This window comes from Ursus americanus, chromosome 26 (assembly GCF_024610735.1).
Source record: "Ursus americanus isolate L20-20 chromosome 26, mUrsAme1.1.p, whole genome shotgun sequence".
Taxonomy (NCBI): Eukaryota; Metazoa; Chordata; class Mammalia; order Carnivora; family Ursidae; genus Ursus; species Ursus americanus.
This window is the reverse complement of record NC_142152.1, coordinates 21,776,611-21,787,430: the sequence shown is the minus strand read 5'-3', so window position 1 is coordinate 21,787,430 and position 10,820 is coordinate 21,776,611. Positions and strand designations below refer to the sequence as shown.

At 54.9% G+C, this 10,820-nt stretch overlaps 1 protein-coding gene across 1 annotated transcript; it reads left to right on the top strand.

Moving 5' to 3' along the window:
• The first annotated feature begins 1,903 nt into the window (after positions 1–1,903).
• Positions 1,904–10,552, top strand: ZDHHC22 (zDHHC palmitoyltransferase 22). The gene is made up of 2 exons (XM_045807982.2): positions 1,904–2,438; positions 7,634–10,552. The coding sequence occupies exons 1-2, from the start codon at positions 1,913–1,915 to the stop codon at positions 7,897–7,899; spliced, it is 792 nt and encodes a 263-aa protein (XP_045663938.1). The 5' UTR covers positions 1,904–1,912; the 3' UTR covers positions 7,900–10,552.
• Positions 10,553–10,820: the final 268 nt, after the last annotated feature.

Genomic DNA, 10,820 nt, shown 5'->3' with positions numbered 1-10,820 from the left:
TCGGGGAGGGCGAGAGCCGGCGTCCAGGGCTCCTCTTGTCCGCGACCCAAGCTCGGTGAGTTCATTTCCCCACCCCTCTGCGGCGGTGCGGCGGCGGCGGCGGCGGCGCGGGGGGCGGCTTCCCGGGCGTCCAGGAGGCGGTGGCCGAGGAGCCGGCGGCCGCCCGCGCCGCCAGCCTCGCTAGGGCTCCCGGCTGTGCCGCCCTCCGCGGCGGGCGAGGCCGCCGCGGGTGCCGAGCGGACAGCTCCCCACGCCCGCGGGCCGCCCGGGCGGGCTCCGCGCTCCGCGGTCCGCGGTCAGGTGCAGGGCCGGGGGGCTGCTGCCGCCCGTCCGCCGAGCGCCCCTCGCTCCCCCAGCCCCTGTCCGCCTTCCAGGCGCCGCGGCGCATCTGGAGGCTGCTCCCGCGCCCCCCTGGCGACCGGCGTGGGGAAGACACTTGCTTCGCCCGAGACCTGAGCCGAGGGCTCTCTGGGGTGGGCAGCGCCGCCGCAGCCCCCGGGAGCGCCCGGTCGGGGGCGGTGCCGAGCCCTCAGCGACCACCTCCCGGCGTGCTCTGGGCTGAGCCTGTGGCCGTGGAGAGAGGCCCGTGCTCCCCATAGCGGCCGCAGGTCCCCGGGGGCACTGGCAACTGCAGAGGGGACTCCAAGGTGATCAGTCGCCCAATCCGGACGGGACAGCCTGGTCCGAGGCCTCGTGGCGTTCGCCCATACTGGGTGCAGCCGCCTTCCCAGAACTTTTCTTGTGCCTAGGGCTCGCCGACTCCTTAGCCCCTGGAAAAGTTCTCTCCGGCGCCAGGAATCCTATTTCCCGGTGGCTTCCGAAGCTGGGCAGGAACCAGGGCTTTGGGGGGGCAGGGCAGAGTGGGGATGCGGCGGGGGTGCTCGGCAGCGGGGCTAGATCCGCCGAAAGGCTGGCAAGCATCCATTCCTTCGTGCAGGGCGGGCTTGTTGGCATCGAAAGGGTTTAGGCGCCAGCGGGGTTGTTTGGGTTTCTCGCTCCAGGAGGATGGGGGGAGGGCGCGAAGGGGGGATTTTAATTTCGTCGCTTCACATGAAAACGCTCTTTGCAAAGAAATAGCCAGGGCAGCCAGCGACGGAGAGATGGGCTGAGCAGGATCGGCTGTTACAGGTATTCTGGCTGCGCCCCCCACCTTGCCCGGTGCCTGAGGGCCTGTCTGAATGAATTGATCGTTTTAATTGATTTTTTTAAAAGCCAGGTGACAGCGGCTGCGTGTGTGATACACAGATATATACAGACACAAACACAGATACCCAGGCACGCACATATTACACGTACAGAGTCATACACAAGGAACAGCCCCCCACAAACACACACTCACTACCACACACACACAAATCAGGGACCTACAGGCACACACACCTCCAGAGAGCCTTGGGTTATGGGTGTGGTCCCTGAGTATTGCCCAAGATTGGGTGGGGGTGGGTCAGAGAAAAGGAGGTGAAGCAGGACTTCCAATAGGTCGTTTCTCTCTGCCACCCCCCCACTCTTTGCTTTCTCCTCTGAGGGGGTCTGAAGGAGAAATCCCAAACCTGGGCTCGTTTCCACTGCCATAAAGGAGCTGAGCCCTAGCCCCATGCCCCTCATCCCCTACAGACAGCGAATAAGCCCTGCCCTCGCCCTCCTTGTGTCTGACTGCCGGGCTCCAGGGCGTCGAGGTCGCTCAGAAACCGAGGGAGCGGACACCTGGAGGTAGGGCCTGACCCCCAGAGGCCGTTTTGGTCTCAGGGTCTCATACCTGCTTGGTCCTGGTTTAGGGAAGAGAGGAGGGGTGATCCAAGGGACGGGGTGGGGAGCTTGGATTTGGGTGGGCTGGTACCGACGGACGGTGCCCTCCCAACACACGGCAGTGAGTCTTCCTCTCACCCCGGGCCCCTTAGGAATGTAATCGAGGATGCTGGCCCTGAGGCTGCTCAACGTGGTGGCCCCCGCCTACTTCCTGTGCATCTCCCTGGTGACCTTCGCGCTGCAGCTCTTCCTCTTTCTGCCCAGCATGCGCCAGGACCCCGCGGCCGCCCGGCTCTTCCCTCCCGCGCTGCTCCACGGGGCGCTCTTCCTGTTCCTCTCCACCAATGCCCTGGGCAATTACGTCCTGGTCATCCAGAACTCCCCCGACGACCTGGACGCCTGCCAGGGGCCCTCGGCCAGGAGGGCCCTGTGCCCCCCGCCCAGCACGCACTTCTGCCGAGTGTGCGCCAGAGTCACCCTGAGGCACGACCATCACTGTTTCTTCACGGGCAACTGCATTGGCAGCAGAAACATGCGCAACTTCGTCCTCTTTTGCCTCTACACGTCCCTCGCCTGCCTCTACTCCACGGTGGCCGGCCTGGCCTACATCTCGGCGGCCCTTTCCACCTCCTTCGCCCACCCCCTGGCCTTCCTCACGCTCCTTCCCACCTCCATCAGCCAGTTCTTCTCGGGTGAGTGGGCCTTGGCCGGCAGGTTGGGCCCTACATGAGGACCCTCCACCCCCACCCCAAGTTTGTGGGATTTGGCAAAGACAAATACCGGATGCCCAGTTAAATCCTAAGGTATCAGATAAACAACGCGTAACTTTTTAGTAGAAGTCTGTCCTAAATATTGCATGCGGCATGCTTAAATTTTTAAAATCCTGTTCCCGAGGCGCCTGGATGGCTCAGTAGGTTAAGCGGTGGACTCTTGATTTGGCTCAGGTCATGATCTCAGGGTCGTGAAAGCGAGCACCACTTCCTGCTCTGCACTCAGCCTCGATGATCTTCTCCCTCCGCCACCCACCCTCACCCAGCGAGCTCTCTCTAAAATAAATCAATAAAATTTAAAAAATAAATAAATAAAAATTCTGTCATCTGTCTGAAATTCAAGTTAACTGGGCATACTGTATTTTTCCTGGCCGCCTCCCTCTTCACCCCCCATCCTCATTCATCATCTCCTCCTTGCTTGCCACTAACCATTTGTGCATAGAATTTCCTGAGGATCCAGGCAATACACCTGGTCTGTGCCAGGCGGGACCGGGTGCTGACCATGCCTCCACGCAGCTAGTGAGGTACACCCACGCCAAGACCTTCCTCTCCCTGACTCCAGTCCTGCTCACACATTCCCCCAAGGATTTTGTCCTCCAGAGGTCTTGCCAGCCAACCACAGTCAGACCGACCAGGGTGCCAGGCCAGCCCCCGCAGGAGGCGAAGCCCTGCCTTCCTACCCACTATGTTTGCCCCCACCAGGCTGCTCTCTCGCCTGCAGCTGGCTTGGAGCAGGGGGCACCCTGGTTGGAGATGCAGCCGTGTTTAAGGGCGCCATCTTCACATCACAGAGCTGTGGAACTGGCGTGGGATTTGACCCTCCAGGGAGGCTCCGGCACTTGCAGGAGCCAGATATGTGGGCCTTCCCACTGGCACTCAGCTGTGGGGACTGTACTTTATATAGTGTGCCCCAGAGAGAGTTCCTTGGTTCCTGGCCTAGAGGGACCTGGCTCCTGGTGGCAGTTCTTACCACTTTACCTGGACTTGAAATTTCCCGCTACCTCATTTCCTTCCATTCCGTCCCTACCCTGGCCTTGGACTCCAGCTGACTTGGATCTTACAGTTGGCAGCGTCCATGCATGTATGTGTATGTGTGAGATTGTTATCTCCATCTCTCGGATGAAGACAGTGAGGCTCAGATGGGATTAAATGGCTTGCCCAGGATCTTACTACTACTGACCCGCAGCCTCTGTCTGCCCCTCCCAGGTCTTGAAACAACCCAATTCAGCACGTTTCTTTACCTAGTGACCTTTCGGGAACAAAGAAAGACATTGTGGCTACTTCAATTGAGAGCCCAAGATTGTCTTGATGTGCCTAGGCTGGCCACTCACAAAAGTTCTGCTCCACTCTGGGGAAAGCCATCATTTGGGTCTTTGTTGGGACTGCAGCCTGGTTCTTCGCAGGAGTAGAACTGTTGCGCCATCAGACAGTGGGAATTCAGAGGCCCAGGAAAGCCCCAGCTGTAGGGTCGCCTTGAGGGCTGATGTCTAAGCTCGGCCCAGAACTCAGAGCTCTGGGGCCTTTTGGATCCTGGCATGGGCACAGGAGGCTGCTGGGACCAAAATAACCAGGCCGGGGGAGGGTAGGTGGGCGGGCTAGGGGGTGGAGTGTGAGCACAGGCAGGTGGAGGGATGAGGAGAGCCAGAGAGCCTGATTACACTTTCTTTTCCAAGTAGTTTCATCACATCAAAATGAATGGTTCCAAAGGGAGAATCTTGAAATGGTTTGATTTGCGATAAACCTGGGCTTGAGGCCTGTCCATATGTGCTAGGTTTGGGAGACAGGATAGAAAGGAAGAGGGGCTCTTGCTTTGATCTGGGGGAGAAGAGAGCCAGTCAGCGTCTACCTTGGGGCCCAGATCCGTGTTGCAGCAGAAGGATGAGTCCCACCCCTTTTTACCTCCTCCCCATCTCCACCGGAGAAAAGGAGGCCAAGATTTCTAATCTCCAACTTTCCCATCCCATCCATCTTCCTCCTTTGCTGACCTTTCTTCTTCCCCCGGGGCCAGCCCTCCTCACTCCCCACCCACACGTGCACCTCACCCCTTCAGCTTCTCCCTTCCCATCTCCTCTCCCTCTGGTCTCAACCCAAACGCTTGTGGGCATGCCGTCTCTTGTCTGCCCAGGAGTGCAGGTGGACAGGAGGGAATGGGAAGGGACAAGATATTTCGTACGTGGAGCTGTCCACAGCTGCGGGACTGCCCCGAGTCAGATCTGCCAGCAGAGCACAGCATGGCTACAAGCGTGGGCCCGCAGCTCAGGCCACGGAGGCGGGGGATTGGCCAGTTTGATATTGGAAACAGTCTTCTCTTTGGCCTTCAGGGGATTGGTACAGGTTGTGTCACCTCTCTGAGTCTCATTTGTCTCATCTGGGAGACGGAGACACCATCTGACCTGCATCATGGCATTTGGATAAGTGTGTCAGCATGGCGGGTGCCACCAGAATGTCCAGGAAAAGGGAAAGGGGACTAACATTTGCTGAGCACCTATCACGTGCTACCCACCATGCAGGTTTCACTGCATTCAACCCCCTCAACAAGTCTAGGAGGTAAGTATTTCATATCCATTTTAAAGGCTCTGGAACTCAAGGCTCAACAAGGTTAAGTTGCTTCTTTTTTTTTTTTTCTTAAAGATTTTATTTATTTGACAGAGATAGAGACAGCCAGCGAGAGAGGGAACACAAGCAGGGGGAGTGGGAGAGGAAGAAGCAGGCTCATAGCAGAGGAGCCTGATGTTGGGCTCAATCCCATAACGCCGGGATCACGCCCTGAGCCGAAGGCAGATGCCTAACCGCAGTGCCACTCAGGCGCCCCAAGGTTAAGTTGCTTCTAAGCCACACAACTAGTGTGACTCCAACCCGAGATTGAGACTCAGGGCTCAGCCTCTAGAACTCAACCTCCATCCGCTGCACTGCACGGCCTCTCTGGAGCTGCCTCTGAAGCTGCTTTTTGATGAATGAGCCACTTTGGGAGGGAGCGAGGTTCTTGTCCCTGGATGTCTATTAAAGATGCTGGGTGACAATCTGTCAAAGGTGTTACAGATGCTTGGTAGGAAGGAGGGGTGGAAAGATTGGATCGTGTGACCATTCAGGCCTTTTAGGAAAATTCTGTGATTTTCTAAAAGAAGCAGAACTATTATTAAATAATTCAGAGGAGCTGAAGCAGCCAGGCTGAGCAACTTCAAACACTTCAAGAGAAAGCAGGTCCCCAGAATAGCCTTTTGTAGCTGCTGTAAGGGGCCAGGAAAAGGCCACAAGGTCTTTTCCACATGTCTTGATTTGGTGCCAGAAAAAGCCTATGGAAAACAGCTTCCATCAGCCCAGGCTTATCCCTGCGGCTGAGTTGCAAGGCAGGCCCTGAACTTGACAGCTCTGATGTTCTCACATCCCAGCTCGAGGGCCATCTTTGCCGGTCAGCATTCCTGGAGCCCAAAGGGCACCCTGGGCCCAGGATCCTTCATCCTGCACATGGCTGCCTGTGCTGACAAGGAAGAAGTGGGTCAGAGGGATGGAACAGCCCTATGTAAGCCCTGTCCTGCTGCCACCCCCATGCCAGCTGAGGGGCTGCTCAAAATGCCAGCTGGAGTGAGCTTTCCATCCCCTGGGCAGCTGGAATTATTGGTCTCCAACTTTGTAAGGAGAAACTGCTATCCAAGCTCCCAGGGCTGAGGGCAAGAGGAGGCTGCTAATGAGCAAACCTGAATCCGGTCCACATTGTCCTGGCTGCTGAGTCCTCTGCTGCTCAGACTGGACAAGTTTTAAAAGCCCAGACCTTGGGAGTCTGGAAATTGGAGCCTGGGGAGATGAGGGAAGAGGTGGGCTGGAACCAGGGGATGCTGGAGAAGCATGTGGTTGAGATTTGCAGAGGCTGAATAGGTTACAAGGTAGGGTCTCTGGAGTGGGTACCTTCATCTCATTGGAAGGGGTGGTGGTGGGCTTGCCCTACAGGGAGAGAGGGACTGAGGAGGGCTTTTGAGTTCTCTCCTGGACCCACTGCCCTAGCTGCTGGGCAAGTCAAGCTAGGTATCCCTACCATGGCTTTCAAGGCTGCAGCCCATCCAGGACTCCTAGCCCTGGAAAGAAGGAGAAAGCTTGATGGTCTTGGGAGTTAAATGTTAGCCCTTCTTGGATGTAGTCTCCTCATCTGTGAATGACCCTCAGCAAAGAGCATTGCACTGAGTGTGAATCACAATGCTAGTGTACACCATTTCCCTGAATCATGCAGGGATTACTGGAATCCTATGGAATCATTATTGTTATACCAATTTTACAAATGAGCAAACTGCAACTCAGAGAGATTAAGAAACTTGTACAAGACCACAGAGCTGGGAGATTCAAGCTAGCATGGACTAACCATCCCGGATCTGAACAAGAACATGGGATCTCTTACTCAGTGGGTGTTTAAAACCAATAATAGAGAGTGTTGATTTGGAGGGGTATGGAGAGGTCACGCCCAAGGCAAGGAGCTGGACTATGACCTTGGGGGCCTCTTCCAGCCTTAGCAAGCTCTGACTGACAAGACAGCTCTGGCCAAATGCTCTAGTGGACACATTGTCCTCTTGTTAACATTAATGACTGAATTATTCTCTAAGTCAATGGTCTGCACTGCCCTTGGAGCTTGTGCTTTATTCTTCTTGATGACTAGACCCTGTTCTCCATCATGCTGTCACTTTCGGGAGTCCTCCCAGCCAGTGCTCCCAGCTCCATAGGAAGATGGCGCTGCAGTCAAGACAACTGCCCAGGAGCCAGCTCCTTCTCTAGCATCCTCAGCTCACCCCCCTCACCTCCTGAGAAAACTTCTTCTCCCTGGTTCCAGACCACAAAGAGAAGGCAGAGTGAGACGGCATCTCTGACTCTGAGGAAATGTTAGAGTCTAGGCACTGCCCAGAGAAGCTTCCTTTTCTACTGCCCCGTCCCTAGATCCCCTCTCTGGCACTAAGAAAAAGTTAGGTCAACTAGTTCATCCTTCCTCTCTCTCACTGCTGCAGCGCTGAGATTGCTACAAAATAGAGCTTCAGTCTCAATCTCGCTCTCTCCCTAGCGGAAAGCGCCTGCATGGATCGCAGTTCAGTACGTGGCCTGGGTTTAAAGCGAGTCTGGTGTTTCCCCGCCCCCTGCAGGAGCTGTCCTCGGTTCTGAAATGTTCGTCATCCTCATGCTCTACCTCTGGTTCGCCATCGGCCTGGCCTGCGCGGGCTTCTGCTGCCATCAGCTGCTGTTGATCCTCCGGGGGCAGACCCGCCACCAGGTGCGGAAGGGGGTGGCCGTGAGGGCCCGGCCCTGGCGCAAGAACTTACAGGAGGTCTTCGGGAAGAGGTGGCTGCTGGGCCTGCTCATCCCCATGTTCAATGTCGGAGGTGAGAGCTCCAAGCAGCGCGACAAGTAGCAGGCATTCCCGTCCTTTCTCTGTGTGTGTGTCTCGACTCCTCCTGAATATAAGACCATGGCACTCTTGTCTCCACCCATGACCCAGTACAACCTTGAGCTGGTAAGGTCCTAGCATCCACCCCTGGTCTGTGACTCACAGAGAACAGTGTTGGCTGGTGGATCGTGGCAAGAAGGAAAAATGGCCACCCAGGCATTGCTAGGCTCCCAGGAGCCAGCTAACTGTTAGGAGGCCTCTGTTTTTGTTCCTTCCCCTTGGAGCCCCTGCTTCCTCCCTCTGCCTGGTTCATCCATTCTCTCCCATGTCTCATATCATCACTGCTATCAGCTAGAACTCTTGCTCTCAGATCATATTAAGAGTGGAGAATGGATTCTTGCTATTGGTATGATGCTCCCCAGGACCCACAGGCTGGCAAAAATGTTTAAAATTACCATGTGTAAGAGGTAGCCAAGTTGACTCTACCAACTGATTTTGAGATTGAGAAAGGAGGGGTGTGTTCATGTCCTCTCTGTGGAATTGTGAGCAGTGGAAGGGAAACTCAGTAACTTACTGCCCCATCCCCAAACTGCAAGGCCAGGGAGACAGCAGCCAGTGGCCAGGGATGTCCAGGTGCTGTCCCCTGTCCAGCCTGCCCCAGCTGGCCACCCCAATCCAGTCTGGGGCCTGCCTGGATGCTTCCTTTCCCTGACACTCTTCCAGCTTTCCCTGCCTTTCTCTAGCCTCTGGGTCTTTGCTAGGTGCTGGGGAGTCAAGGAAGAAGGAAGAAGGAAAGGAGTAATACTGACAAATGAGAGAAGCATGTGACTACATAACCATACAGACGGGGACGTGTGTGTGTGTGTGTGTGTGTGTGTGTGTGTGTGTGTGCAAGAGAGAGAGAGACAGGGAGAGAGGGGGAAAGATGGTGAGGATTTTTGTTGTGAAATAGATAGAGAATGCTTAGGGGAGGGGAGGAGAGAGGTCACACACAAGTTGGGCACTGGGATATTTGGGGAAAGAGAATGTGAGGAGCAAGTGTGTTCATTTCTGAAGGACATTCTAGCAGCTAAAGCTGTTCAGTGTTTGAATGGCTCCCTGGGGAGGTAAAGAGTGCCCCACCGGAGGTATTCCAGCAGGGACTGGCCAGTCATCTGGCAGGCATGCCATGGAGAGAATTTCTGCACAGAGTCAGGAAAGGGAAGATCCTTTCCCACCCCCAAGATTCTAGCATCCTCTTTGTGATTGCTGGTCTAGAAGCAAGAACTATAGAGATGCCTGTGAATTATTTGGTTTCATGAAGGGGGGAGCAGGCATGGAGGGGTCTGAAAATCATGATGCAAACTTTCAGGACCCTACTAGCTACTAAGGAGGGAATCTCTGAGGAGACAGGACAACCTGGGTATTAATGCTAGTTGAGGGGGTTGGCATTTGAGGAAAGGGAGATGGAGCAGTGTTAGGGGCAGGTGGGGGTAGTGGTGGCGGAGCTGGAAGGTCATGTTCTGCTCTGAGAGGTGGGATTGGGAAAGTTGAAGCTCAGGAATGGGGGAGACCAGAATATAGGGGTGCAGTTGTGAGACCAGCCCTGCTTATCGAATTGGCTCTGGATGGGGACACAGCTGTGCGTTCTGGGACCCAGAGGATCAAATCTCTGGGGCATATTCGGGAGTCTGGACAACACAAGTGCCCCTTCTGACTGGTTCCCAAGGCCAGTCTGCCATCCATGCAGGCAACAGGGCTGAAGCCCACACCCTAGTGTCCAACTGGTGGCCACAGCGACTCCAAGTGTTGCCACACAACACCCCGAGTTCTTGAGCAGAGTTCTGGAGGACTTTACCTTGGTCCTGCCTTCACACCCCCTGTAGGGCTAATGTAGAAATGGCACCCCTGGCTCATACTCCCGTATTCATTCATTCATTCATTCATTCATTCATTCATGCATCCTACATATATTTATTGAATGCCAATTATGTGCCAAGTCTCTTCCAGGCACTGGTATACAATAATGAACAAGACACAATTGTTGTGATGAGCACTGGGTGTTATATGTAAGTGATGAATCACTAAATTCTACACCTGAAACTAATATTACACTATATGTTCACTAACTGGAATTTGAATAAAAACTTGAAACAAATAAACAAAAAATGATGAGCAAGACAACAAGCTCTCTGCCATCAGGGGCATATTGTCACTGCCCCCATGCACTGACTCCCACCCTTTGAAAAATGGTTATTCTGCCATCTTGGTGTCAGCAGGGCAGGTCACTTGGAAGGGAAGGATATTTGCAGAGAAGGCTGAAGAGGAGCCCAGGCTGACTGGACACAAGAGTCATTGGGGAGCATCTTCACCCCCAGTTCTGTCCATATTAAACAGTGGGAGTGGAAGGGACGGGAAGAGAGGCCCTGGGCAATCCAGGCCTTGGCTCTCTCCCAACCCCAGAGCTCAAGCTTGGAAGCTAGCCATGCCATTCCCAGTCTCCTGGAGGCTCAGCACTGTGAGGCTTGACATGGGGAAAGGAAATAAAAGGGAGACCTGCAGGGTTTGACTCCTGGCAGACTGGTCAGTGGGTGGTGATGGTGGGGAGGTTGCCAGGTGTGGGACTGGAGTAGCATTTGTACACATGGCCCTGTATTGTTGATGAAGACATCAATAAAATATGTGGTGTTAAATTGGATTTGATGTGATCACACGGGCACTGTGGTTGGTAGCAGGGCTGGCAAGGCTGGAATGCACCGACGCGGTCCTAATAGCTGTTGAAATACTTTAAGTATTAAAAATACTTCTATTCTAGTAGGTAAATAATCATTGTCCAGACTCCCTGAGTAACCCTGCCCCCCGCTGCCCCAGCTGTTCCTGCCCCTCCCCTCGAACCCCTGGCTCACCTCAGAATCCAGTGATGAAAAAGGCAATGGCTGTTAACCTGCATGGAACCCCCAGGATCC

What these genes read in the sequence shown, in the direction of transcription:
- ZDHHC22 (XM_045807982.2), top strand. Translation starts at nt 1,913, where the DNA reads ATGCTGGCCCTGAGGCTGCTCAACGTGGTGGCCCCCGCCTACTTCCTG. An exon ending in CATCAGCCAGTTCTTCTCGG is followed by an intron (nt 2,439 to 7,633) that starts GTGAGTGGGCCT and finishes CGCCCCCTGCAG; the next exon opens with GAGCTGTCCTCGGTTCTGAA.